The 27,989-nt window shown below is 44.1% G+C and overlaps 4 protein-coding genes across 6 annotated transcripts; 3 read left to right on the top strand and 1 right to left on the bottom strand.

Annotated features, from left to right (window-relative positions):
- The first annotated feature begins 2 nt into the window (after positions 1 to 2).
- LOC131886272 (fatty acid amide hydrolase 1-like) lies at positions 3 to 4,916 on the top strand. Its single transcript, XM_059234550.1, has 13 exons — positions 3 to 157; positions 300 to 473; positions 1,035 to 1,164; positions 1,230 to 1,337; positions 1,415 to 1,544; positions 1,617 to 1,766; positions 1,838 to 2,022; positions 2,102 to 2,301; positions 2,382 to 2,499; positions 2,567 to 2,780; positions 2,865 to 3,004; positions 3,076 to 3,216; positions 3,349 to 4,916. The coding sequence occupies exons 2-13, from the start codon at positions 316 to 318 to the stop codon at positions 3,496 to 3,498; spliced, it is 1,824 nt and encodes a 607-aa protein (XP_059090533.1). The 5' UTR covers positions 3 to 157; positions 300 to 315; the 3' UTR covers positions 3,499 to 4,916.
- On the bottom strand, positions 4,050 to 6,986 carry LOC131886273 (neuromodulin-like). Of its 2 annotated transcripts, none has more exons than XM_059234552.1 (3): positions 6,829 to 6,986; positions 5,188 to 5,529; positions 4,050 to 5,041 (listed from the first exon to the last, which is right to left on the bottom strand). In XM_059234552.1, the coding sequence occupies exons 2-3, from the start codon at positions 5,495 to 5,497 to the stop codon at positions 4,557 to 4,559; spliced, it is 795 nt and encodes a 264-aa protein (XP_059090535.1). In that variant the 5' UTR covers positions 5,498 to 5,529; positions 6,829 to 6,986; the 3' UTR covers positions 4,050 to 4,556. The 2 variants fall into 2 exon arrangements, with proteins under 2 accessions (XP_059090535.1, XP_059090534.1); XM_059234551.1 differs by lacking the exon at positions 6,829 to 6,986 and adding an exon at positions 6,264 to 6,363.
- Positions 6,987 to 15,122: 8,136 nt separating this feature from the next.
- Positions 15,123 to 17,907, top strand: LOC131886810 (26S proteasome non-ATPase regulatory subunit 5-like). The gene is made up of 5 exons (XM_059235216.1): positions 15,123 to 15,931; positions 16,091 to 16,224; positions 16,306 to 16,674; positions 16,746 to 16,972; positions 17,052 to 17,907. The coding sequence occupies exons 1-5, from the start codon at positions 15,785 to 15,787 to the stop codon at positions 17,732 to 17,734; spliced, it is 1,560 nt and encodes a 519-aa protein (XP_059091199.1). The 5' UTR covers positions 15,123 to 15,784; the 3' UTR covers positions 17,735 to 17,907.
- A 1,332-nt stretch (positions 17,908 to 19,239) lies between these two features.
- Positions 19,240 to 27,608, top strand: LOC131886245 (uncharacterized). 2 transcript variants are annotated; one of them, XM_059234513.1, is made up of 7 exons: positions 19,242 to 20,620; positions 21,304 to 21,553; positions 21,910 to 24,885; positions 25,007 to 25,201; positions 25,321 to 25,542; positions 25,615 to 26,001; positions 26,860 to 27,608. In XM_059234513.1, exons 1-7 carry the CDS (start codon positions 19,604 to 19,606, stop codon positions 26,943 to 26,945), a joined length of 5,133 nt encoding a protein of 1,710 aa, XP_059090496.1. In that variant the 5' UTR covers positions 19,242 to 19,603; the 3' UTR covers positions 26,946 to 27,608. The 2 variants fall into 2 exon arrangements, with proteins under 2 accessions (XP_059090497.1, XP_059090496.1); XM_059234514.1 differs by lacking the exon at positions 25,321 to 25,542 and having other exon boundaries at positions 19,240 to 20,620.
- The last annotated feature ends 381 nt before the right edge of the window (positions 27,609 to 27,989 follow it).

The raw sequence follows: 27,989 nt of genomic DNA, 5'->3' as shown, positions 1-27,989 counted from the left end.
CTGACCGTTGTTCATCACCTGGGATTGCCCTGGAGGGTCAAGTAGCCCTGGCATGCTCAACGCGAAAACCAGCCAAATAGAGTCCGTTTCTGTCAGATCCTCTTGTTCATGGTCCGACTGACCGACAAACCATAGATTCCTGCTCCTTGGTTACTGGGTGAGCTCAACGGATTGTCCAAGCAAACATGGGGCCGGGGATTAGCGTTGAAGATGGCCAAAAGCCCGCTAGACTTTCGACTTTCGACTTTCGATTTTCATTCACCGTCTCTCAATCCAAGTCGTCGGTCTTGCTTTTTCAGCCTCACTCATTGATTCATGCGTGCACGCGTTCGTAAGCCAGTCATGAGAGAGGATCTTTGGGCCGCCGGGTCCCGTTTCCTCCCCTCGGGTTTCTACATGGTATGCGGCCTGACCGTGGTCTTAGCGGGGTGGTGGACTTGGAAATTCTACCAAAAGCGGGTCCATCGCACCAGGTGCGTCAAGAATCCTATTACCACTACCACCATTGAGCCCAACCGGATAGTTCATGACGAGGTGCCCATAGTTGGGGTCCTGGAAACCAAGGTTCTTGGGAAAGGGACCATGAAAATGTGGTTGGGCAGCGTTGGCTAATATTGATTTCCTTTTGATGGCCAATAACCCGAGTCCTTTCATTTGTTTGTCAAATCATTCCCAACATTTAGTGATCACCTGCATGCCAGTTTGCCTTATCAATTTCGCTAACAAATACTGAAGTTCATTCATTATCAGGCCCGCCAATAGGTAAATTACGATGTGAACCCTGAGTTCCGCCATGATGACGTTCTCTCATGTGGCTCTCAAGGGCAGGCAGGCATCCTTCTTTCATTCATGATCAGGTGCATGCCCTTGTTAGGCTCTTTTCCCAGGACGAGGCAAACTTGGCTAATTTTAAACTCCCCTTGAGTTTGTCGACTTAGGATGAATCAGTAAATTTCTGGTTCAATACTTTGACTCATGATCGATGGCAGGGCAATTTTTTCCCTTCTCATTTCCTCTCACGTGTGACTCATTAGATTGGCGGGGCTCATTCGTGAGAGGTTAATCGCCAATGAAAGCATTCAAAATGACATCCAAAATCGATTGAACGCCATTCGAGCTCAGGATGAACCAAACTGGGACCGGATTAGGACATTGGATTTCCAGGTCAGAGTTCACGCTTAATCCAATTTCTCGACATCCAAATATAATTGCGCACAATCTTCGTACAGGTTCTGATTCAAGAGTTGCGGGACGGATCCTTGAGAGCCAAAACCGTCATTCATGCTTATCAAGATGCGGCTATCAAAACCCATCAAGAAACAAATTGCGTGGTCAGGGTAGGGTTTCTCCTAGTTTGCCATGACTGAAGTAACATTCATTGAAAGAGGTGAAGTAACCAAAGATAACACTCTAGTTCATAGCTGAGGCCGAGGCCTGGGCCGAGGCTCGAGATACGCTTCACCCCGAAGAAAGAGGACCGCTGCATGGAATTCCCATCAGTGTGAAGGAATGTTATTTCATCAAGGGCTACGAGAGCACCGCTGGTGTGTTTGTCATGATGCCGTGACCTACCATTTTCAATTTCCAAAATGATTTTCAAATCATTGCTCGTATAGGTTTGACTTGGCTTTTGGGTCATCCCAGTGAAGAAAATGCCCTGATCGTGGATCAAATGATCAGTTTAGGAGCCGTTCCGTTTTGCATGACCAACGTCCCCCAAAGTATGTTTTCGATCCAAACAAGTAATCCTATGTTTGGTCATACCGGTTAGTGGATCAATTTTTCACGAGCGATAAACGGTTGTGATTGCTATTGTAAACCTTGCGAAATTCTATAGGCAATCCACACAATACAGAGAGGGAATGCGGTGGTTCCTCTGGCGGAGAAGCTGCCCTCATCGCTGGAGGTGGTTCGATTCTCGGTTTAGGCAATGATATTGGGGGATCTTTACGGAACCCGGCGGCATTGTGCGGATGCTACTCTTTGAAACCAACTTACGGTCGTCATTTATCCCAAATCAACGTAAGATTTCTTTTGCTTTGATGTTGTCCAAGTGAATTTGTGGTGAATTACTTAATTCTCGATGGCTTCTGATTGCTAGAGTCGAATGCCCACACCTTATAATTGTATTTGGCCCAAGTCCGTGGGTGGCTTTTTGGCCAAAGACCTCGCCACCCTCAAAACTGCTTGGAAGTGCACGTGGGCCAATCTGAAGACCATTAATGAGTCAGGATGGACAGGTCCCGAAGACAATGATATTATTTCCATTCCATGGCGAGAGGACCTTTGCTCACAAGGGAGGTAAGTAATACGCGTTTCTGCATTTGGCTTTTTGTGATTTGTCGCTATTGACAATGTTCTAAATGTTTCTCCCAATTCAGACCCTTGTTAATAGGATATTATTTAGATGATGGCTTTCTTTTACCGCACCCAGGCTGCTCCAGAGTAGTCGAAGAAACTGTTATTTTACTGAAATCTCAAGGCCACACCTTGATAGAGGTAAGATCATATTCTGTGCATTTGCTTTGCATTTAGTCTCAGCTAATTTCGTTGTGTGCAAAACTAGATTCAACCCCCGGATATCGAGACAACCATTCGTTTATATAGTGGTCTCATTTTCGCCGATAATGGTGCGGGACTGAAAGAGTCTCTTGATGCGGACCTATGGGATAGCTCGATGGTCGCCACCCGAGCCTTCCTACTTTTTTCGAGATTACCCTCTTTCGTTCAGAAGATTTGCTCTGCAGTTGTCAGTCGTTTCACCAAAGTCAAGATTACCGGTAAAAATGCCAATTTTTGTTTTGTTTTATCGGTATATAATATATTATTATATAATAATATATATTATAATTGTGTTCTCCTAGCTCCATTTATTACGGGTAAATCGCTCCTCAAGGCGATGGATGAAAAGGATCAATTGCGGAATGATTACTTGGCTTATCTAGCAAGACTCGGTGTGCACGCCATTCTCACACCAGGAGCTATTATGCCTGCCCCTCCCAAAGTAATAATTCTTTGAAAATTCACCATAAAATCTGGTGATCAATTGTTTTTTTTTTTTATTTTTACATTCAGGGTACTCAAGGCGAGTTTCCCTTTGGAATTTATGCATACATACCGTGGAATCTCTTCAACTTCTGCGCCGGAATCGTGCCAATGGGTGAAGTGTCCAAGACTGACCAAAGCCTCGTGAGGGAACTTCCTAACACTGATCTGGTAAGCATTCAATCTGTGTTTAGGAACCGGATTTGAACTCGAATCTTCAGTCCAAGAAAATAAAATAAATAAATTCGTCGACGTTCAACTCCAGAGTCGGATGATATGTTCTTTCCCTCTCAATTGTTGCAGTTTTACGACTATCTTCGTCGCTTCTCGGATGGAAGTGTCGGATTACCACTCTCAGTTCAAGTGGTTGCAAGGAACTTTGAAGAAGAAATTGTTTTCCGAATTATGGAAGATATCGTCGAGGCCAAAGTGAAAAAAGACAAGAACACTTAAGTATGTTCCTAAAAGAGAGTTTTCGACACGAATAGTATGTAGGTTCCTCATATAAATAAATAAGGCATTGAGTTTGGTTTGGTTTTCATTTTTTTATTGTTGTACATTATCCAGCCAGTTCCCGGTAACGTTAAGAAGCCGTCCAATCAATATCAGTTGGTATACAAAACTGTATCACATAGCGGAAAGTACGAATTGTCGACATACAATCCACAATCTGGATTATTTACGCTACTCTAGGCCGATGAGAGAGAAAAGGCGACACTTTGGATTGAATCTTGGAAGATGAGGGGGAGATTGATTGTGTAAAAACGGAAATGGTACTCGGAAGCTGAAGAAGGCAGCGTATTAATGCCCAAAGAAGAGGGTGGGGTGAGCTAAGGATAGGTGCAAATCTGGTAGTATCAAGGCAATGAAAGTAATTTTTCGACCCAATACAAGGAATTGGGGACGGCAAAGAATTGAAATTGAGATCCACCGTTCTTCAGGAAAGGATCATTTACAAGATTTACACTCGGGACTTCTAGTCTATTGAAATAACTCGAATAACATTATACAAGATCATCCACAGCAAAGGCATTGCTCATTTAATTTCAAATTTCGTCTTTGTGGTTAAAAATGGTTTGACCTACTGAAAACGAAGCTTCTAAAGTGAATGTAAAAAAGCAGATGGTATGTACTCTCCCTTATAAATTGAACGATGTCAAGGGTGAGAAAAAGGGGGGAGGTTCTCTTACGAACACCAAGTTTTCATATCCACGATTGGGAGTTCACTTTCTTCAAGTCACACCAAATTGCAGTTCAACATGGGTGTCTTGGTAAGCTGATAGAAGCTACTCGCTTTTCCCTAGAGATGGATTGACGTAATAGAGATGATCGCGACGAGAATGATGAACATGATGATAAGAGACAATATTCCAGCCACGATGAGATGAAAACCCATTGAGACGCAGTCAAAACACCCCATGAGAGAGGGAGATATCATTCTTCACGACGTTGGGACAAATGCGGGGAAAGAAAGAGGAAAAAAAAGGTTTTCTATCTAGGAGGCGAAAATTCTATTCTTCAGTTTTGGCCACGGTAGTTTCAGACTCTTCCACTCCCTTCGTGTCATCACTATCAGGCTCAGGAACGTCGGGAACAGCTGGTGCTTCTGATTCGGTTTTGTCTTCAGAGATTTGTGCCGAGGCTTCGGGCTTGTCGGCTTCTTCAGTGGTATCTTTGGCCTCCTCATCCTTGGGTTCGATTTGTTCTTCTGAGCTCTTGGTAGGAGTTGTTTCCTCGGTTTCCGCGGCAATATCTTCACTTGGTTTAACGTCTTGAGCAGAGTCCTTGGCCGATGTGCTGGCGGTCTCTTCGTCGGTTTTCTTCTCAGCATCTTTCTCTTCTTTTTTCTCACCTTCGATATCTTCTTCAGTTTTAGAATCGTTGGCACCCTCGTCCTTCTTGGTCTTCTTCTTGAGCAAGTTGAAGCTCCGGAAAGATAATTTCTTCTTCAGCTTGTCCTTGGTGGTAGATTTGGGCTTGCTTTCTGTAGGTTCGTCTAGAAGAGGTTAAAGAGGGCAGTTAAGACAGATGTACAAGTGCTTTGCCTTCATTTCATTCATCACTGGGATCAAGACATAGAACGCAATATCTACTGAAAGAATGAACAAAAATTTCTTGAAGACATGAAAAGGTTCATATTACCAGAAGAGGCAGTTTTGTTGGTTTCTTTTTCTTCCTCCACACTGGCGTCATTGTCTTCTTTGGTCTCATCCTTATCCTCGACAATTTCTTTGATCTCGGTTTTAGTCTCCGTCTCGTCCTTGTGAGCGTCGCCGTTGGTAACTGGGCCATCACCATTCGACTGAGGGGTCTCTTTGGACTCTCCGTTCACCTTGGTGTTGACGTCGTCGACTTTCTCAGCCTCCACTTGGCCATTGGTTTCGACCTTAGGTCCACCTTTTTGGGGCGCGGACGTGATTTCCAAAGATTGTTTGCTTTGCCTGACACCCATCTTCCTTGATGGCTGGTCTAACGAGAAGTGATCTGGAAAGAGGGCGTACAGTCTTATGATTCACTGATTTACGAGTGGTACGTCGTCAACTCGAGAAGGTGGCCAAAGTGACCACCAGCCACCTGAGCGACGCGACGAGTACCCATGGGAGCCGGGCCGAGGATGCACTCGACTAAACAAGTCTATTCTCCGGCTATTTGGCTTTAACCCCAGTGCATATAAGGGATATGTGGGATACATGGCCGTCGCCAGTCCTCACAGACACTACACCCATGAGTCACACCTAAGTGCCACGCGCGGGGGGCTCGTGACAGGCAGACAGCATCGAGGCAAACCAGATGCTTGGGGGGCTAGATCGAGAGCAAGAGAGAAAGCGGACCCTCTCCGCATATTTAAAAAACTAGACAGGAGGCGTCTCCTGGCTTGTCGACCGAGTGACAACTCTTCGCTTCCCGAGCAGTTTCAGCCCATGATCGGAGTAAATGAGTCGAGGTTCTTTATACAGATAACTATTCTAGTACTATTTAGTACTATCTTATGACTCATGGGGATATTCAATTTCGCACCTCGCTGGCGGCTGAGCAGCAACGAATAGATCCCACCCGTTCCGCTCCAACCCGCATCTCATCCAGTTCATTCATTTCTCGCTCTAACTCGCCGTTCCATGTGGAAGCTTAAAGGGCTCGCCTGCCGTTAACTCCACCTTCAAACCAATCTCTGAATCCGCCCCATATTTGGATGGCCTTCATCACTCTGTGCGACTCACCCGCATCATGGGGTTCATTGCCTCGGTCGCTAGACAAGGCATTCATTACATTCCCCGAATGGTAAAATCCTCCCCCTCCCCCCATCCTTAGGGACAATGAACAAGGAAAGAAGAAGGGCCTCGAGTTGTGGGCGTGTGAACCTCCCCCTTCCTCTTGGTCCTACCCCTCGATGCTCTTCCACGGCTTCGACCTTTTCCCCATCCCGAAGCGCGCCCAAGCCAGTGGTCTCTCTCCCTCCTTCCACCCTCCCTCCAGCCAGCCAGCCATCCCCCGCTCGCTCGCTCGTTCGCTCGCTGCCTCTCTCTCCTTCTATTTCTCTCCTAGCGGCAAATCTAAGCGGCCACCAACAGTCAGCAGCCCGTCTAGCTAGGTAGGTAGCCAGCCAACAAGCCGGAAAACCGCGCCCAACCCAAACAAAAAATGCCATGGGGCAATAGTGAATCCCGTAGGAGTGGCTGGTCCGGATGCGGGCTCCCTGTTGGTGGCCGCATGGTCCCATCCACGGCTAGGCGAGTGATCTCCTAGTTTTGAGTCGAATGGCAGGAAATATTCTAAGAAACTTACCGCTGAGAGAGATGCTTTGTTCGAGTCGAAGAGGAAACGGCGTCTTTCAAACTCAGAGTGCTCACTTCAGTCTCTTCAGGCGTGTTAGCTTGGCCAATTCTAGCTGCTGCCTTGGGCCAGGGAGTCTCAAGGATTGTGAAAATCAGCGTAAATACCGAAAGCTGGCAGGATTGTCCCATGAAATTCTAACAAAGGGATCATTTCGGTTTCCCTAATTGACTCTGTTTGAGTTGCTACCGTGTTCAAATATGCCGTATTTTTATTACTATTCATATACTTTTGACCACTTTATGGCTTTTTTCGCAAGCCTGAATGCCCATGCCGGTCCAGCCAAAATCGATCAGGGTAGCTCAAATTTTCGAAAAGCTGAATGAACTGAAGATAGTTCGATTGAAAATGAAATTGAATTTGGTGCTTGAATTTGATCGATCGTGTCTGCGTTCCAAATCTTGTTCAGCTTCTTGAAAGTTGTTCTACGGTTTCAAAGAAAAGTACCATGCCATCAACTAATGCCAACCTGGAGCAAATGCTTATGTTTGGTCTTGGCATGGCCATTTTCTTAATATGTTGGGGAAGTATCTTATGATCAAATGTTATTGCAATTTGAACTGAAAACAGGCAGGTAAATAATTGGAAAACAAAAGTCAATCTTCATTAGCTTCAATCATCTTCTGAACTTCAGTAAACAGGTTCCCATCAAGCGACACGTATTTCTTTCGAATTCATTTGGTATCCCTGAAAGTTTAAAAGCCACCCCATGGACTACCAAATAAATCTGGATCGGCAAAATCAGTCACAAGCTCACAATGCACGGGAAGCCCAGGCCATGTCTTGCCCAAAAAAAAAGCCGAGACATATGAGGGTACCTTTTTGAAATCAGGACATCATGGGGCACAATTTCATTGCAGGTGACGAGTTCCGTGGCTGTTCATAAAAAGATAAGTTAAAATTTGAATCGATATTTTTGAAAATTTAAGTTAGCAAAGCCATGCCCAAATTTTAAAACTTAACAACTGTTTCGTAAAGTCGTATATAGGAAACGAATGATGCCAATAGTTGTTTGTTTTCAATACTTGTAGACATCTCACCAGGTACTTTCTATTGCTCACTCAGAAATCCACCATTGTGTGTTGATTCAATTTAGGCTCATTGTTATTAACCCACAGCACTACCAGACCTGAAATTGCCTGTTCCGGGAAGGACCTTCAAATAAAATGTGCAAAAAAGCGTCAAAATCTTAAGATGTACAGAATCATATCAATTCAAGCATAAAAGCCCGAAAAACAGGGCGAAATTACCAGTTCTTTAAGACAGATGTTTTGACATTTAAAAGATTCTGATCGGTCATTTTTCTCACATTTTTGCACCTTTCCGAATTTCTGAAGCAGTTTGGTCATTCAAAATTCAAGAGTTGTTGGAAAACAACATACTAACGCTCAGATGAACATAGCAATTCTCTTTTTTGACTTGGGGTGCTATGGTCAGAGGGGAGAGCTTCGCCCTACTAGCGAAGCCAACCATCACATTGTCCACTTCCAAATTTTGCTAGGCAGTTTCAAGTACGGTATCAGTTTTTGGTTCTTCATCTGTGGGCGTGGTGAGCGTCTAAAAGTTTCCTTTCAGAAAGGTCGGGGAGGAAATTCGAACTGGGGACCTCTGTCATGCTAAGAAACTGCGCTAATTATGATACCACGTCTCCTCTAGGAAGAGTCGCTCACAGTTCAAAGGTAAAAAAGCGTAAAGCAGGTTCAAAAGGGCTGGATGTAGAGATCCTGAATGACTTGGTGTGGGATGCTATCAGGCTTGTCAGTTTGTCATTATTGAGGTTAGTTATGATGGTAATTCCAATCTGGCAGCTCTTAAACATCAGGCATGGCCCAAAAATAACTTAAAATTGTTCTTCCCAGAAAAGGCAATTTCAGGTCTGACAGTGCTGTGTCTTAATGAGTCTTAATTGAATCAACAAACAATGGTGGATTTCTTAGTGAGTATACTTAGTGAGCAAGAGAGAGTGCCTATTGAAGTCTCTACAATTGTTGAAAACAAACAACTATTGGCATAATTTCTTTCCTGAAACATTCAGGCATTGATTGATATAAGTGACTCCACCCGTGACAGCCCCAAGGGAGACAGTATAAGACAAACAGACTGCAAAAGCATATTTCCTTGATTTTAAAATTGTGATTTGGAGTGGGTAAGTGCTGGATGGCCGTGTTAGACCGGTTGGGAAACAAGGCCGGGACCATCAAGAACGAAATAGTTGTTAAATTTCAAGATTTGAGCATGGCTTTGCCAAATAAAATTTTCAAAAACATCAATTCAAATTTAACCTTATTTCTTATGAACAGCCACGGAACTCGTCACCTGCAACGAAATTGTGCCCCATGATGTCCTGATTTCAAAAAGGTACCCTCATATGTCTCGGCTTTTTTTTTAGCAATATATGGCTTGGGATTCCTGTGAATGACAACTATGTTATGTTGCCGACGCGTGCTAAAATTGCAGAATGGAAACATGTCTATATGAAAATTAGATGATAACCTAAAGTAAGCAAAGAGTTGGTAAAACTGCCTCAATTCAAATAAGCAACCCCTACAGACTTTAGTTTGTGTTAATTTGCTGAATGCAGCATCAGATTGACCCCGCTAAATATGAGCTTATAGTGCGTTATACATTATTATAGAACGTTATTCCATGGAATAAAATCAAAGCCAACATGCCCAGCCAAATTGCATTGTGCATGGGTTGAATTTTGACATTTATTCCATTTTACATGCTTGTCTAAGCAAATAGCATTGTGGTATTGAGCCAATTTGATAGTGCATTCACTGAATTTCACCAAACATGTTCATTTTGTTAGGTTTCATAACATAGCTCACTCAAAAACAATCGATTATGGATAATTCAATGGGTGGATGGTATGATTTGACTGTGATGTTTTTCTCACCTCTACCTCCCCCAGATTCAAACTATGTATTTTTGAACATATATTGTAGAAAGTGGCTCAAAAGTTTGTAGTCAGAACTAGAGACCCTGGTCAGAGACGCGCGAGGTTTGACAAGTGGCTCCACTTCGACAAAGTAAGCAATCAGATGAACTAAAAAGTTTCCAAACAGATTTTGAATTGATGCGCTGTATAAGAAAAAGTACTGTTATGACAACCACTATGGAATATTTTTTTTACAAGGACACTACGAAATTTTACTCCAAGACAAGCTGATTGATGTATATGGTATTTCAGATTATCAAAAATAATATTGTTACTTTCTAAATAATTTCTGAACCCATTTTTTAATAAGATTAGATTGCAAACATATTTCATTCTATTATTCAAATTAACATTATGGCTTGTGAACTTTCTGAGTCTCTCAAGAAACAAGTCCCTCTTTCTTTACAATTTAATTTGTTTAATATGGTTGTACTTTCTTTTTTGAAGTGCTTTAGCCCAAATTGACACTGGCAACATGCAAGAAATCAGCGTGACAGCTATAATTTATTGAGAAATACTGTACTGATGCAATTCTAATGGCAAAAGACACTTTAATGCTGTAGAATATGTTGGTTAAACCCAATGTGAATCAGAATTGTCATAAATCGTTCAAAGCTTTGCCTTCTTATGCCATGCAAACACGTTAGGTCTTTTTGGAAGTGACTGACTCCCTGTTGATAAAGTTTCCAAACAAAGCCCATGTTCGTTGGCAATTGGCAGCCAATCAGATTGCTCGAATTTGATGACGTATACTCAACCTCGCGAGTCTCTGCATCCAGGGTCCCTAGTCAGAACGTTTAAAGTATGTTTAAGGGTACCTAAAGGGGAGCAAAAGCCATTGATAAGTCAAATAACCACATGTTTTTTAATATAAGGTGTTTGGCTTGGATCAGGTACGCATATGAACACACTCTGTTGGAAACAAATTGAAGATTCAGAGTCTAACCGCTATGACGCTGAACTCACAGTTGTACTCTTTTGAATACAGGGCCCTAATCTGCACTATTTTTTTAATTTTCCCTAAAGTTGTGTAGGTGAATGAGTAAATGTACAACCCAGCACAAGGAAGCAAAAAAACGTAGGAAAAAGGTTTTATGAGACATAGTTTAAGGCTACAAAATTGTTAAGCAAGCCATAGTTTGACAAGTCAAGCTTATGTACAACCTTAGAGGTTAATCAAACACCCAACACATTTTATAACATATCTTTAAAATATCTGGGTGCAATTTGAGATAGACACTGATAAAAGAGTGTATTCTTTTTGGGAGAATGTAAATATAGATGTATAGGATTATGGAAATGAAAGGTTTATTGTACCCTGTCAGTTCTTTCTTCTCTGCATTGTTTATTGGACGGGCTGGATATTTCATCTTGGGTGTTTGACTTTGGGCTGTCATCAATTAAGTAAATGCATTCAAATTCCCCAATTTTTTCACTTGCTGAAAGAAAATCTGGGGTCCCTTAGGATCTGATGTGCAGTTGATGGAGAGGATGAACCGCCTGTGCTCCCATGGTGGCTGTATGACTTTACATGCTATCCTGTCTATCCTCCCCCTCTCAACTGGGGTCTTGCTGACCATTTGGAGGTTCTCCCTGGGCCTCTTATATGAGTGGTCTAGCCTCGCAGCCTCCTCACTGACTTCTGGGTGGAGGTGTCAGAATTTTCCCCATCTCAAAACTCACAGAATGAAAGGGTTAGCCCTCTTGTGGTAATTGATAACCAAAAGAGGGCTGTCCCATTCATTCAGTACCTTTTATGTTTAGTACTTTGAGATGGTATAAGTTTTGACCCAGTCATTCAATGGAGTTGAAATACATTACTACAATGATCTGTATTACTTGAAGAAAAATGCAATCCATTCAATCAGTTTCAAAATGTTAATTTCTAGACCCTAGCATTCCTGTCCATTTTCCAGTGGTTCATAGAAGATGAAAGGACCCCCAAAGTAGTTATTTCAAAATTCTACGAAATTTCACCACAAATCTCGAATGATTTTGGTCTCATGATCTAAATTTGTGTTATTACTTCATTCATGAGCAGGTGGTTTAATAAATGAAATTACAAAGCATGTCATTTCTTAAATGAAACTCTTTCGTGGAAATATAATGATCATTGTAATAAGAAAATTGACCAATCCTATTCAACTCCATTTTAGAAAAACCTGACAAAAAATTGTTGCCTCATTTCTTTTTAAGTTCTTGTTAGAACACTAGTCTATAATGATATTTCTGGTAAATATAGTTCTTCATGTATCTAACCAGGGTTAGTGTGTTGACTCCAACCTAAACTAACTCTTAATTATTTGATATTGATAGAGATCTGGGGAGAGAAGAGTCACTCCAGCCAACTGGGTTCAATTTCAATCCCTGTTGCACACACAGTGCAGCCACACTAGAACAAAAAAATCAGAGTGGCATTTCGGTACCTAGAACTGCAGACATAACTATAAGGACAATGATATGCCAAATATTCTAGCCCATATAGAGTAGAAATGAATGCAAGATGTGTGTTGTTTACATGGTCTGGTTTCAACTGATTAGCGGAAACTGGAAGTTCATTGAACACAAAACATAGATAGGTTGGTTGAGTTGGGAAACTTGCCTTGATCCACCAATGTAGAACCAGAAATTGTCTAAAACGTCTCTGATAGCACTCTCCATAGGGCTAGTCAAGTAAACGTGTTCATGGACAACTGACGTTTTTCCATGGAGTAAAATCAAAGGCAACATGCCCTGCCAAACCGCACTGTGCATGCATTGGATTTTGACATTTTTTCCATTTTACATGCTTGCCCATGGAGTTCTCCATGGCTTGTCTAAGCAAATAGCCTTGTGGTATTGAGCCAATTTGATAGTGCGTTCACTGATTAACACCAAGCATGATCATTTAGTAGGGTTTTGTAACACAACTGGCTCAAAATCACTCCATTATTGAAAATTCAATGGGCGAATGGTACTAGAGGGCTTGTCAGAGAAAAGTCACTCCAATCAAGCCACCTGAGACACTGCTTTGAACACATTTTGGTAGCTGGGCAGCAGGGTGTTGGGCTGATTGACTTCTCTTGCGTTATGCAGTTTCAACCAAAGGAGACAAATGAGCCATCAAGTCACTGGCTCCTTGAATTTGGAACTTGATTTTGAGAATCACATAACCAATGTGTTCAAAGCCGATCCCCATTGCACGCACCAGGCAGCCGCAAGGGAGGCAAAAAAATCTCAGAAAGCTCGTGTCGCTTCTCTGACTACCCCCCCCTTAGATGGTACAAGTTGACTGTGATGTTTTTCTTTGTTCTCTCTTCCCAAAATGCCCTGGACCACATTTTCCATGAATTTCCTTTACTTGATATCCCCTATAGATAGCATGGTTGCATCAGTTATATAACTAACCCCTAAAAAATGCCCAACATCTGGCTGTGAATATCTTTCCTCACAAGTAAATTTCAGAAAAATGAGAAATGAAGTAACAACTTGAAAAAATAGTTTTGTAATTGGATTTTTGACATGTTAAGAAAAATGCCAGATCTCCGTCATTTGTCATTCATGATACCAAAATGGCAACAGCTAACCAAAAGAGAGAGATAGAGAAAAAGCTGTGAATCGTACGTTTTGACAATGTCATCCTTCGTATGTTGTGGAACTAGAACTGCTTACAGCAACTGTCGGACATTTGAGCTTTCTGTTGTATTCCTTACAGCTGGCTGTACATCTAAGGTCGTCAAGGTTCGCCTTTGAGCGTTTTTCTCTAACCCCAGCTGAAGATTAAATGGTATTAGGGATTACATACTGGATATATTGCTTAGCTTTTAATGAAGCCAAAGAAGCAAAGATTGGGCAAGTTATAGTCCACATGTGTATGACATTATTTGCTAAAGTGTTAGGCAAAAATGAGTTTCATAACAATCATATGACAAGGAAGGACACAGAAAAAGTGAAAAAAAGAAAACAGACCAGAAAAATTTTATGGTAACAATTCGTTGAAAACCCTTTAGTTTGGTCAAACACAGCCAAAGACTTTTTGTTAGAGTGCATGGGTTTGTATGGTTGAGAGACTATTAAAAATTGGTAGCAAGCCCTGACAACAAAAAGTACAGTTATCAATTGGGTGAAGTAGTACTGTGTCATGTTGAGCAATAAAACCTATAATAAAAAGCACAACAAATATTTGTGTTCCCTCCATTTCTTTATTTTCAATGATGGTCATACCACAATCATGCATAAAAGGTTGTTGTTTTCTGATCAGAGTGACCAAAGTGCAAAATGATTTTAAATTTAGTCAATTTCGAAGAATAAGTTATCTTGAATGAAGAACAATTCATGCTTAAGATTATTCAGAGCAGATAATCAAAGAACCAATATCTAGAGTGTTATATTGGATTAATGATGACAGCAAAAATATGTTAGCAAAGCAGAAAATACCCAACTCTGTAACCCAAGTTTTTAGGGATTCAAAGGAGACTTGCCACAACTGACCTTGAGGAAGGGTTGGATAAATGTTCTAGCATAATGCAAGTGAGTTATCTAAGATCACTATGAAAGTCATGCTGAAGGTTTCTTTTAGTCATTCATGCATTCAAACCAATGGAATGCTAAACTTTGAGTCTTCGAGCAATGATCTGACAGTCAAGATAAAAAGAAATAATTTCATTATTGTATTATTGTGTTTAATGTCCCACTAGCTCAAAGGGAGATGAAGCATTCTCAGATTAGACATGTCATAATTGTCCAGAAAAACTGATACTGTCTTACAGTTTCGTGATCTATCCTTGCTTACAGCAACGCTGAAAGATCCTCGGCCACCGGTAGACGAAGACGAATCCGACAAAGTCTAAAAGTCGCACGAAAATGCCGTATGCAGTTTCATCAGGGGCGCCAAAATGTAATTACCGAGGGTATGTTTCGGGACTGGATCCTCAATGGCCCAGAAATTGATCATTCGCGATGAATACAATTATGGCAGCAAAAATATATGGGTTCTTGAACAAATTATCCTTTTAACCACTAAGATAGATATCATATAATAAAAGTATGGAATAATCTTTACTCCATATCATTAGCAGTTTCAACATGAACAAAAGATTTGTGACTGAATGGCTACACAGTTAAGACACAGTATTATGAAAGTCAAGGCTAACCCTCCCCGCTCACACCCGAAAGAAGCAGCCCTGATCATCCTGAGGCGTTCTTTCTCCCTGCCTGAATTGGCCAAGACGGCCTCGGCCTGATCTCCGTATTATTCACCGCCCAATAGTCGTCAATGTTATTATTTTAACACTTTCTCTAACCCAATCGGATCTAACCGATCTAACGTTAGTTAGTGAAGTACTTAATTAATCCAATTCATGCCAGCCCACTTTCACATGAAACCCTTTGTATCAATTGACCAGGAAACGTAAAGAACTGGAATGTGAGAAATCAGTCAAATAGCACAGTCCCGGCCTGTCCCGTCCCGTGCCGGCTGTTTGCCGTGTTTGGCCCACACTCTGAGAGGTTTGGTGTGCATGGATTAGGTTACGTGAGAATTGCTTGCCTCAGAGCTGAAACTGATCCTCGTTTACGACCCCCCATAACCCCCATGCCCTCCCCCCCTGCGTGTGCCTGTCCCTCGCCTATCTGAATACAGCCCGTGGATGGGTGGGAGCCGCCTTTGGTCGGCTTACTAGTTATGCTTGCGTGTCCATCCGACTTTCCGTCCTTGCCTCCTGCGTAGGTGTGGGTGGGTGTCTAACTGAGCGAACTCCAACTCTTTCGCTCATTTGGGGGTCCGGGTTGGTGGATAGAGAGTGATCCATCCGCGTCCTCGTACTGGTGGGCTTGAGGGTATTGATGCCATCGGATCGGTGGACCATCCATCGGCGATACTCGGATCCTTGAGGCGATTTCCAGAAGAGCCCGTCGTGTGTGGCCCCTGGGCCGTGGTTGGTTATCTCTGGATTAGACTCGGTGTCACTGAGGCGGGTGGGGATCAAAATGAGCGAAGACGAAGATTTTTCGGCTCTGGCCTCCATGGAAACGTTCATGAGTCGGTTGTCGTTGGCCCCGGTAGAAGAAAAGACGTCCATTCTACAGAATATCTTGCCTCTCATCGGGGACATTGCTCAAAAACCAGAATGGAAGGTACGATCCGAGGCCTCCCAGTTTTGTCGAGCGCTGAGGCCATGAGCCAGGTCGGTCCAGGCTTACCTTTGTTCATTCATGACCCTTTATGAATTCGTCAAATGATGATGCTCAGAATGCTCGAGTCACCTTTTGTCTTTCGTCTTTTCGTCCTGATAGGCCTCGGTATCTCAGTCGAATCTACATATCCTCTTCGATTGCTTTAATACGTCCTCGGAGGAAGAGATGAATATTGCGGGCCAAGTGTTGCAAAAGATAGCGGCCATCATTCCTCCCCAAGTCATGATTAAGAAGTATGAGTTCAACCTCGCCCGCTTATTCTCTTGAACAGGCCCAGATGAATTCACGGATTGGTCGTGATCTTCCCGTTTTAGGTACTCTCAAAATATCAAGCGTTGTTTGGAGCATCCCGATTCGGTGGTCAAGAAGGCCAATCTAAAAGCGCTTCACGTATGTCTCACCGGTCAAAGTCAAGCGGCTTTGGACGAACTGGCGGCCAATCAACCTTTGCTGAATTTAGTCACTCAAAAGATCCGTGATCCGGATCTGGCCGTTTCTAAAGAGGCCATTATTGTCTTGGAAGACGTGGCATCCATCGGTCGGCTGGAGACGAATCCCTTTTTCAATCAGGGATTACTCGCTATGGTCAAGGATTTGTCCCAAGATAAGGATGAAAAAGTACGCATGCGAACGTACGATCTGGCCGTGTCTATCAGTCGATTATCACCTGAACATTTGGAGCGGTAAGCTGAATGGATTTATTCTGGGTGTTGGGTCGATTTCCCAGCTCTAATGTATCTATCGCTCTTGACAGGATCAAACCCACGTCATTAATAAAGTCGTTGGTCCACGAGGTTATTACCGATGATGTGCTGATTCAATTAAACGCCATCGAAGTTCTTACTCTTTTGGCTCGATCCGAACACTGTCAGGTCTATCTAGACGAATGTAACGTATTCTCCGAGCTCAATCAGATGATCGACTCGATTTCCAGTGGCCCCATGGCTAATTTCTTAGTCCCCGGATTTGTCAAATTATTTGGTAGGATGACTTTGGTCATTGATCTTATTTATGGCCCTGTGCGAAACTGGTTCTAATTCTAGTTGTGATCGTATTCCAGGTGTTGTTGCCCAATCTCACAAAGAAGACTGTTTTGAAAAATTTCCCAATTTTAAATCGACCCTTCAATCCATGTTAGACGGGAATGATCAGATTCAGCAGATTTTGGCCATCGAGACCTATGGATTCATTTGCCAGAACCCGGTCAAGAAAATAGATCTGGCTAATCGGCAGTTCTTTGTCGAGGGCTTCATGCCCGTTTTAAGCAAGTATCTGAAGACGGGGATAGCTAATCTCCGAAGCAAAGCCATGCACGTTCTCGATGATCTCATGACCACTCATTATGAGCCGGGTGAGAATCTGAATAACGAGTGGCGGGTCAATCAAGCCATTTTACGTCGAACCGATCCGAACCCACTGATGCGACTGTTGGAGTATTCGCGACTGCCCTTCCCAGAAGTCACCATTATCACACATAGCGTCTTACTCAAGTTGGTTGAGCAGCCATTTGCTTTGAAGATGTTTCAAAGCACCCCAGGCTTCATGGAAAGTCTCTTGGATCGAACCGTTTCTCAAACCAAAGAGGTCATCCTGCTCAAATTCAGGATCTTGGAGCGCATCACCCAGCTCGAACTCAGTCGTGAGATCTTTCCGCCGGAAGTGGCCCAAAAAGTCGCCCAATACGTACAGAACGGGCCATTTCACGCCGGTTCCCAGGTTCACGTCGCCTTCGGCGAATTATAGACCATACCCTGAACGGCAGGCATGTGATGTTATGGGTCACCTCTCCTCTCCTATCATCAATCCCCTTCCTTCCCCTGCCGCGATCCCTTAGCCCCATGGGACCCAAGTTGTGTACTCGTTGGCTGAATGTTGCGCTTTCCAAAATAAAAGTTAAAAAGAAGGTGGTAACCATAGCCGCTGACTTTGCAAGAATACTTTCATTAAAATGGTTAGGTAAAGACCTAACCATTGGAAATATCTTTTCAATATAAAACGGCCCGTCGTATCATCGCTCGAATACCATGAGAAACTATGCTACCCCATGAATTATCAACCCACCGCCGGAGGGGATATCTCCCCATTGGGCGAGGCAATATTATAGCGATGATCGCATCTGACGGATTCATACCCGTAATTACCATTGGAATAGCATCACCCTGATTCTCGAGGGATGGGAAGCGAACCGTCACTCATGTCATCCATGGAGGCCGTGTCTCATTCCTTGAAATACGAGTTGGGTACTAGCACTACCGGCCTGGCATGGAAGGGACAGAGCTCTGGGGCCAAGAAGCCCCTCAAAACAAGGGGGGGGGTGAGATGGCCCGCTGGGCCCCTACCCTAGCCTCATCAGCCGAAAAACAACTTGTAGCGCGAGCCAGCCGGCGAACTCAAAATACACCGAGCACCCATCCAACCCAGGATAAGTCACTCAATGGATAAGTCCAACCCAGCGCGCACACGTCGAAAATTGGACGGGCGAGCTTTGGCACCTGACTTCTTGCCTGAATCTGGCTCGGACTTTGTGGTCAGCGTCTTCTTGCTGGATCCAGCCTGTGACTGGCTGGGCCAGGCAATTCCTTGAGCGAGGCCCGAACATGGTGACCCAATCTACCATGATAGAGTTATAGATCATCACAGAGTTAATCGCTTTTTTTGGAAAATAGCTGAACCCTGTCCTGCGCATATTTTCCCCCTACTCTTGAGCTGACTTCTCACATTGATTTTTGGTCTTCTGGGCCCAGATGAAAAGATTGGTGATTCCATAAATGGGCCGCTCTCTGAATAAGCCCATGGTGGCAGCCAGTTTTTGGGCGCATAAATAACATGAAATAGCGTATGATATAGGGTTTCAATCTAGTTCTTTCAGCTCGCATTAGGCTTCGAGCTGGCTGTTCCAGCTCTTTAAGCTCTGGTCTAGACTCTGCTCTTTTGGATCAAAACCCTTGGGTCACCCTGGACAGGCCAGAAGCCAGAAGCCAGAAGCCAGAGGCAGGAAGTCAAGGCGGCGAAGGAATCTCTGAAACGTCCGGGACAGTCCAATGAACAGTCCTCCAGTCCACCCGGGCGGAGACAGCGTCCCTCCGAATAGCTCGCCACTCAAGCCCCCGAGCCATCGTCAGCTTACCAAGGCAGCCCACAACAGCCAACCTGTCGAGTAGTATATCTGGTGGACCCATCCTGTGGCCTAACTCGCACGACTCGCACGACTCGTACGACTTGTACACACCTACATACAAACACACACACACACACACACACACACACACACAAACACACACAAGTTTCAACCAACAACCTAAGCACCAACCCGCCTGAGAGTGCCTGCCCACCGTGAAAAAGGCGGGGTAGAACGCCCCCACCCCATGGGCTAATTGCATGTGTTGGTTGTCGTCCCATCCCAGGTTGAGCCGTTTTACCATGAAGCATCAGTCTCGACCCCGCCCGACCGTCATCTCGGCCTCGGATTGCTCCAAGTCCTCGGATTGGCCGGGCCCCGTATAGCTCACGCCGTCGGTCTCACCGTTGACCGGGCCGGCCCCGGAACGCTGACCACCGGCCGAGATCCTTGGACGGCTGCCCCGCCGGATTGAGTCGATTTGAGGTGCGCCCATGAAGTCCACCCCCGACGGCCTGGCTGCCCCGAGGAATCTGACCCACACCAGCAGTCTCCTCTCCCCCGCAGCGCCAGCCGCCGCCCTCGATCCCTCGCCCGCCCCTCTCGCCCCGCCCGGCGATTCCGCCATGGCGCCTTCCATCGCGCCCATTGCTCCGCCATCGGCCGGCTTGAGTGATGTGGCCTTGGCCGGAGGTGGCGTTGGCGGGGATGGTGATGGCGGCGGTGTGTCCTTGCGCACAATCTTACAGAATTTTCTGAATCACGTGGAAACGCTGGAGGGCGAAGTGCAGGCTGGTGAGACCACCTATGAGAAGGAGTTTCTCCAGTTGAAGGCCTTCAGTGACAGCCTCAAGCACTTGACCGAATTTTCATGCGCTCAAGGCGAAATTGAGGTCAATCGGAAGAAGAATCGTTACAAAGATATCTTGCCCTTTGATCAGACACGGGTCCTATTGTCCGATTACCCGGGTGTGCCCGGCTCGGACTATATCAATGCCAATTTCATTAAAGGAGCCTCGGGCTCCAACGCTTATATCGCAGCCCAGGGCCCGTTGCCCCACACCGTCAACGATTTCTGGCGCATGGTGGTCGAAACTGAGGTTCAAGTGGTGGTGATGGCCTGCAATGAGACCGAGGCCGGCAAGCACAAGTGCGAACGTTATTGGAATGAACCCGATGAATGTGAGGCCGAGCGTCAATTCGGCAAGTTCTTCGTTCAGACGCTCAAAATGCGCGAAATTTGTCCAGACTTTTTGGTTCGAACCATGCGATTGCGTTGGACCTCCGAGCGCGGCAATCCCGAGGAACGCACCGTGTGCCAGTTCCATTATTCGGCTTGGCCCGATCACGGGATCCCCACCCAGGTCAAACCCTTATTGGAAATGGTGCGCCTCATTCGCGATTGTCAAGCCAGTGAAACCCTACCCGTGCTTATTCACTGCTCGGCCGGGTGTGGGCGGACCGGCACGATTTGTGCCATCGATTTTATTTGGGGATTGCTTCGAACTGGGGTAAGGATTCAATTTAGGGTATCCAACGTATTGCACGTTAAAAAGCCCTCGGTACTCTTGACTTGTGAAAGTCTGGTTGGTTCAAAACTTACACATATTAAACACAATAGAGTAGGTAAGCTTTTAATAGTTCTTGCGTAAATTTCGAACAAGCCAGAGTTTGACAAGTCACTATAATACCGAAAATAAGAGATTCCTAAAATGAAATTCCTTCACTAAACTTCTTGAGCATTGGTGCATACTAGAGTTCTAGTGCATACTAATTTTCTTTTTCTGGGCCCTATTCAAACAAAACGACTTTTCCTATTTTCTAAGCTGAGCAAGGCTTATGATATCATCATTCAGAGCTTCCATGGTCAATTTATGACGGAGTAACGCCTGTTTTCTTACGAAATTTAAAGAGAACAATTAATAATTGTTTTGACGAGTCTGGACTCGAATCCGGTCAATTTCTCCCTAAAAGACTCCAGAAGTACATTTGAACTCGAGTCCGAACTCGCCCCAGCGTTAATACCAATAGATGATAATTTTGGCATTGAAAGATAGCTCTAGCCTAGATTTTGACTCGATAGAGATCAGTTTGGAGGAGGTGGCAATCAGCCTGGATCAAATCTCAACTTTTCGGGTGTATCCTCTTCCTTATCAGCCAGCCGTAGTTGTTCACCACACAATTTTTGTTCCAGAAACTGACTAGTGACTTTAGTTTGTTCGAACTAGTTCGCGATATGCGGAAACAACGCGTGGCTATGGTTCAAACTGTCGACCAATACATTCTGGTCCATCGAGCCGTGCGGGAGCTCTTCCTTGAGCAGCTTAGAGTCATCGATTCCCATCCTTATGAAAATGTAGACGATGAAGGCAACCCATTGGGGCGAAGCTCAGACGACGAGGCTCCGGATTATGAAGCCATTTTCGTCAAACGCGACAGTTCTGGTAAGAATAATGAAGCCCCGACTTTGAAGAAATGATAGAAGAACTGACAACTCTTTGCCAGATTTTTTTTAAAGCCCATCGAAATTGGAAACAGATAAAGGCTAAATAATAGCCCTTTGAAGACACTCATTTGTTTAACCAAGTAACATGTCAAGTTGGCAATTTCTTATATTCTTCTAACTGAATCTCGATCCCCTCATAAGTATACAGAACCAACATTTTTTCAAACGAGATGAGGCGAAAGTTACGTACCCCATTTAACTTTTTTCTGGTTTCTCTTTTTTCGCCTCGGTTTTTTGATCCATCGTTATCTTAGATTAGCTAGCATTAAACCTAACATTGGTGTTTCTTTTTAGGCGACGATATTGATCAGATTCTCAATCAGCGTGTGTCCCAGCCTCGAACTGTCATGGGCACATCTATGCTTGGCCGTGAAAAGAACAGAGAAAGTGATTCAGAACAAACCCCACCCGTGCCTCCTCCCAAACAACGGAATATTGACTCGACTCCAATTGACTCCAGAAGGATCGATGTATCCGATGATCCCAACTCGATATGTTTATATAAGTCGGTTGAAGAATTAACAAAACCGCCCACGCCCAAGAATGATCTTCTTGAACCGGCCAAGCCCCCAGATGATTCCAAGGACGCAGCAGCCCAGCGTTTCAAGAAAGGTCACTTACGATTGGCTAAGACTGATGATGGAGGATGGCGGTTACAGGAGCTGGAAAACCACGAGGATAAACGCCCCATATCCTCATCAATGACCAATATTGCCATATCGGAAAAGAAACCGGAAAGCCTCCGAAGTAAGAAGAAAAAGAATAATGGAGATGAAGGAAGTGACAAGTCTGGAAAGATCATGCGACGGCCATCCATCAAGAAGCTCAGAGCTTTCTTCCAGAAGGACAAAACTGACAAGGAAGCTCATCTCCAATCGGCAGATCATTACAGCGGTTCGGGAGAAGACTCCCCCTCAAGTTGTTCGGATCCGGAACTTGTTTCGGCACTCGCCAAATTGCCCAAGTTTTATCCGGAATCCGTTAGTGTTCCTGCGAGTATAGAATCCTCTCCATCCCTGGCTTCTAAAAGCGTTCCTAGCTCATTGGATCGCCGGGTGATCAAATCAAAATCGCCCGAATATGCGAATTTAAACAAGGAAGTGGACAATAACAACAAATTAAGTTGGGACCGGAGTAAACAGGTTGCTCTGATGAAACCGTCGTCCTCGAGCGAAAAACTAGCAATTAACTCAAATCATAAGGAGAGTAAACCGCTCCTTCCAATCAAACGAAGCAAGAGCATGAAGACCCTGACCAAGCCGTTTTCTGTTCTTCCATACTTTCAAACTGATCATCGTAACAAGAAGCTCTCACTCCCACACCAAAGAGCTGTGTCTCCTCCGAAAAATCTGAATTTGCAAACGTCCCTTACAGAGGCCAGTCATCAAAGACCTCCGCTCCCTGCGAGTGTTTCAGAATATAATCACTACCACTCCCTTCAGTCGACGATCCAAGCCGTGAAAGACTCAAATGGAAGTTCGAAGAAAGCCAAATTGACTGTCCAAGGCTCTCCTCCTCCAACTAAACCAAAACGTTATCCCTTAGGTGCTGTTTCCGACCAAACCGATCAGTCGTCAACTGATAATGCCAATGCTCAAAGATCCCCCGAAAGGAATAATTTCTTCGAGCGCCAATTGGCGAAAATTCATGCCAAAATGACTGCAGAGGAAGATCCCAATGTTCCTTTAGAACTCAGACGAACCTTGCCAATGTTAGTCAAATCTTCAGAAAACTTTGATGAAAAGTCGAAACAAATGCTCCAAGAGTGCCAAGAGTACTTGGCCAAGTCGCTTGAGGTGACGCCTAACCCCAGCTCGTTGTTTCGAAATCAAAGCGCAGAGAATAGTCCCATCACCACATTGCAAAAGGCTTCACCAGCTTCCTCGTACTTATTTTCATCCCATAGCAGTCCAAGTAATAGTTTCAACAAGTACAACCCCAAAATGTCGACTCCACCCGGAACCATTCAAAAGTCTGTGAGTAGTGTGACCGGGGCAATTCAAAAAAACTTCTGTAGCCCATCGGTGCGATCAATTACCGAACCTGCAGATAAGAGAAGTGCTCCCCTTTCCCCGTTCTCTTTAATGACGACTGCTCCTACAGACGAAAGCCGGGCTCTTCCGAAACAGTGTCCATGGGATCTGAAAGAGTCGCTGAACATCAAGATCGGAAGCCCACCAAAGTCGAATGATAATTCGGGATCGGCAGCCTCATCGATTGTGGTGGCAGAGGCTCAGAGAAAAATCGGAGATGCGTCATCAGTCAGATTGAATCCTAGAGAGAGGCGTAATTCCTTCCGAGAGGCTGTAGACAAGAGCCAAAATATTGCCGTTGGTCATCGCCATTCAGTTCCACAAAAGCACCATCCACCGCCCCAAAGCTACGAAACGATTTGGTTAGGACAAAACCCCAACTCTGACAGCGGACTTGATGGCAATATTGCTGAACCCGCATATGTAAACGCTTACATTCATCACACGAATCAAAAAGCCGAGCCTCAAATGCCTCCGAACATCTCCTCAAAGGATGATGCCCAGCTGATGTTCTCCAGGAATTATCGCCATAAAGAGCGTGAAGACCGACCGGAGCGGAACAGCACTTATGAGAATGTGGTCTCATCAAGAGCTGTTTTGGACAATGGGTATGAGCCTGTCTCCTTTAACGCTGGGTTAGGCCTCATGCGGAACATGCCCAATGAAAAAATGTCCCCACAGCGATCCCCCCACGAGGAAGAAAGAGGAGGAGGAAAAAATGTTCTCCACCCGAGCCCACAACGTCCTTTAACTTTAGTGTCCTCCTCGTCGTTCTCAACAACGGGATCAGGAGGCGGTCTTCCCATGACATATTCCTCCCCCCTTCACAACAACCAAAGCCAGCTTCAAAGCGTTGGATTGGTGGCCGAGGTTTTGAGCACTTTGTCACATCCGGGAATTCGGAGCAACCCCTCCCCTCAACGGGAGGCCGGCGTGTTGGTCAAACAAAACTCCAGCTCCAGCCTCTGTTCCAGTTCGCGAGGGAACAGTCAGAACAAAGGAGCTCCTCCACCTTATAAGGAACCGCCCCAGCCGAGCAAACTTAAGTCATTCCCATTGTCCGCTCCAAATCTTCAAACGCCCCAATTTCAAGCTCAACCACAACAGAATGATCCTGGAGGAGATGGGCATTGGCGTAAGCCTGATTTACCTGCCAAGGAAGGCCCTAGCAATAGCAGCTCAATTTATGCCAATGTGAACAAAAGTTATCAACGAGGGAGGCATTCCCGAGGAACAGGTAATAAGGGATAAAGTTTCCAGAATTCTTCTTGGGCATCAACCAAATTGTGTCTGTACGTTTGGCAAACGTAGTTTTCAATGTACTAAACTCCATCTGTCTTTACTCTGTCCCTAACCAGCTCGAAACTCTACTAAAGATGACACTGTTCTCTCGAACAAGACGGTTCGCCAACGTCGATCCGCTAGTCAGGCTCCACCCACTAACCGTTTAAGCATGGGTGATTTCACTTACCAGAATTATCAGCCCCAATCTTTGCAAGCAAGAGGAGGAAAGGGAGATCGTGATGACGCAATTTATTCTACAATATCTGGAGGTAAATTAATATTATCAGTTAGTAAATGTCATCGAAACACTCATATCTATCGACATTTTGAGTGCATGAGCAATCTCATTTCAAAAATGATTCAATGAGCAACCCCTTACTTTTGTTAGGACTCTCGGTTAAGGCTTTACCCACTGATCCTAACCGCCCACCTTCCCATCAAATTCATCCAGTACAACAACACCAAAGAGAACCGTCACCTCGACCCACCTTACTAAATCGTTCAGCAAGTAAAAGTATGGTGAATATGAATGCAACATCTAGGCCAGATGGATCCCCTCCCAACGGAGGCTTTGGCACAGATTTTACAAGTTCGGCCGCTAACCCTAAGAGTGAGTGTGATTAATCACCATGGCCATAATCTTTTCACGTTTTTGCTAATTTATACTCACCTTATTTTGTAGATACCGCAACACTATCAGCTTCATCGTCTCCAGCTCATCAGATCAACTCAAAACCGATTGGAAGAACGTTGGTCGGTGTCCTTTCTGGAGCCGCTGCAAACATCCGCTCAAAATTTACAAACCTTAGCCATCATCAAACACATGGGATCGATAGCTCATCGTCTGTGTATCAAGTCAATCAATCACCATCTAGAATGAAAGGAAATGGGCCCCGAGCAAGTGGAGGGACATCTGGGGCTGGTCTGGCTCATCTTACCCAAACACCACAAGCTGTGAGAGATTACGAAGACATCCGTCGTGGCCATAACGGTGGATTGGAGCAATCTCCTCAGAGTATTCCAATTACTGTTCCGGGAGCTGAAGGACTAAGTCGAAATGGCAACTATGGTAAGCAAAATAGAAGGAGGTAAATGTCTGCAGTGAGAAGGTCATTGTTATTGAACGAATTATTGTAAAGAATTACTTATCGAATCTGGTCCAACTATGTTTCTCACAGTCGTGATAACATGTGGAGAAAATGAAAGCGTAGTTCATACTTATTGTAACGGCGAAAAACTGTATCAAATGTCGCATCTTCAAATGTTCGTAATGAATTATATTTAGCTCCCTAATAGATCCATTAGTTTAGAACGGAAAATCACTTTTAACTGGGCCCCTAGCGTAAAATTAGGTGCACCGGGGGAAAACTTTTGATGCGTTCGTAATTATTATGGAAACATAAAACAGCAGATTTGTCTGAAGTTATCAGAGTGTCGAAACTTGTAAAACAAATTTATTTAGGTCGGTCAGTACAAAGTACAAATATTAAGCATAAGCCCAGGGGAGCAAAAGTTTGATTGACATTCATCTGGGAACGACCAGTTTAGATCCATCCATATAGCCAAATCACTTCAGCATACAGTACACATGTCACATGTTGCTCAGAATGAGTCACGGGGACATTCATCTGTGAAAAGACATTGTTCAATTTGATCCCGTGGTACTGGTAGTGGATGTCGCAACAGAGTTGTTTCGCAAACAAAATGTTACGAAAAATAAAGTGCTTCCTCACCAAATCCTACCACTGGATTATTGAAAGCATTAAAAATTTAATGTGCAATGAAATTCCGCTCTTTGACTCAATCTAGTCCTGAAGGGAAAATAGGTTTTTTTTTCTTTTCAATTTAGCCTAACAAAAATTCAATCAGTTAGTTTTGCACAATGGCGATATTTATTTTTGATCTGCTTTCTACGTTTTCTTTACAGATTTTCCTCGTCGTCCTGACGTACGGCCTTTGGGTCCTCGTGAGGTGCCAAATCATTTTTCAGTTACGAAGCAAGCGTTTCTGTGAAGTTTTTTCTGCATCGGCTTGAATATACAGCTATGTTAAGGATCTGTGCTGTTGAACGTACGTCGTTTTGCTGCTACCACGACTACTACTACTACTTTTTATTCGCCTCCCCCGCTGTTTCTTGCACAGATGTACTTTGTGAGCAGTAACTTTAATGACCACTCCTCAAGTGAAACTAACCTTACGCTTAAAACCACCCACTGCTATGTTAATCTACTCGATGCTATTTGAATTTGAAACCAATCGAAACAAATATCGTCCTCATTCATATGTCCCTTTGTCCTTATTTCTACCCTGAGAATCAAGACATCATGTGCTTAAATGATCGGGTATAAATAATAACCGTTGTTCAAAAAGTGAGCTCCCTATTGACATGACGTCATCGTCTCTTTAGCTCGCTAGGCCAATTTGATCCTTGCCATGATGACTCGTAACTGACCAACACTAAATGAGGACATGGATAAGTTTCTTCTTAAGTGAGGATTATTTTTCCGAAGCTGGGCGTGCAAGCTCTATTTTGAAATCACCATCCATGATATTGTACACGTTTATGGCTGCTGAGATCGTACGGTTTCAGTGTCACTAGATTTCTCCTCTGTGATGCCTTCTAATATTATTGATAATGTTCGTTGCCATAAAATAAACAACGGAAGATACTACTGATTCAAGAGTGCTTTTTCACAAATTCCATACTGGACCATTTTGCTTTGACTTGAAGTATCCCAGTTCCACCGAAAGTGAAAGCATTACCTCAATCCGAGATTTTTGGGCACTATTTTTCGTTACTTTGAAAAAGGATTTCAACATCTATGTCATTTTTAGGAGCTTGCTTATTAATAGAGCCATCGTTGTAAGTTATAGCTACTACGAACCGACGTGAGAGCTCTGAATATTTGCATATGTTTTTGAAAGAGGACTTCTGTCGATTCAGGTCAATTGGGAATTTATTCCCCCCAAAAATTGGTAGGTCAATTCGGTAGTACGCTGAATTTGGCAAACAAGTAAATCTGATCCGTCTAGCTTTTGAGGCTAGAAACGAAATCA

The sequence above is a fragment of the Tigriopus californicus genome, chromosome 9 (assembly GCF_007210705.1).
Source record: "Tigriopus californicus strain San Diego chromosome 9, Tcal_SD_v2.1, whole genome shotgun sequence".
Taxonomy (NCBI): Eukaryota; Metazoa; Arthropoda; class Copepoda; order Harpacticoida; family Harpacticidae; genus Tigriopus; species Tigriopus californicus.
This window is presented reverse-complemented; position numbering and strand designations above follow the sequence as displayed.

Excerpts from the sequence above, each read along its gene's own strand:
- LOC131886272 (XM_059234550.1), top strand. The coding sequence starts at position 316 with ATGCGTGCACGCGTTCGTAAGCCAGTCATGAGAGAGGATCTTTGGGCC. Across the intron at positions 1,338-1,414 it reads AAACAAATTGCGTGGTCAGG|TTCATAGCTGAGGCCGAGGC; the intron begins GTAGGGTTTCTC and ends ATAACACTCTAG. Across the intron at positions 3,005-3,075 it reads TTATGCCTGCCCCTCCCAAA|GGTACTCAAGGCGAGTTTCC; the intron begins GTAATAATTCTT and ends TTTTACATTCAG.
- LOC131886273 (XM_059234551.1), bottom strand. The coding sequence starts at position 6,348 with ATGGGGGGAGGGGGAGGATTTTACCATTCGGGGAATGTAATGAATGCC. Across the intron at positions 5,530-6,263 it reads CAATGAACCCCATGATGCGG|ATCACTTCTCGTTAGACCAG; the intron begins GTGAGTCGCACA and ends CCCTCTTTCCAG. Across the intron at positions 5,042-5,187 it reads CAACAAAACTGCCTCTTCTG|ACGAACCTACAGAAAGCAAG; the intron begins GTAATATGAACC and ends AACCTCTTCTAG.
- LOC131886810 (XM_059235216.1), top strand. The coding sequence starts at position 15,785 with ATGAGCGAAGACGAAGATTTTTCGGCTCTGGCCTCCATGGAAACGTTC. Across the intron at positions 16,675-16,745 it reads TCACCTGAACATTTGGAGCG|GATCAAACCCACGTCATTAA; the intron begins GTAAGCTGAATG and ends CGCTCTTGACAG. Across the intron at positions 16,973-17,051 it reads CGGATTTGTCAAATTATTTG|GTGTTGTTGCCCAATCTCAC; the intron begins GTAGGATGACTT and ends ATCGTATTCCAG.
- LOC131886245 (XM_059234513.1), top strand. The coding sequence starts at position 19,604 with ATGAAGTCCACCCCCGACGGCCTGGCTGCCCCGAGGAATCTGACCCAC. Across the intron at positions 25,202-25,320 it reads TTATTCTACAATATCTGGAG|GACTCTCGGTTAAGGCTTTA; the intron begins GTAAATTAATAT and ends TACTTTTGTTAG. Across the intron at positions 25,543-25,614 it reads TTCGGCCGCTAACCCTAAGA|ATACCGCAACACTATCAGCT; the intron begins GTGAGTGTGATT and ends CTTATTTTGTAG.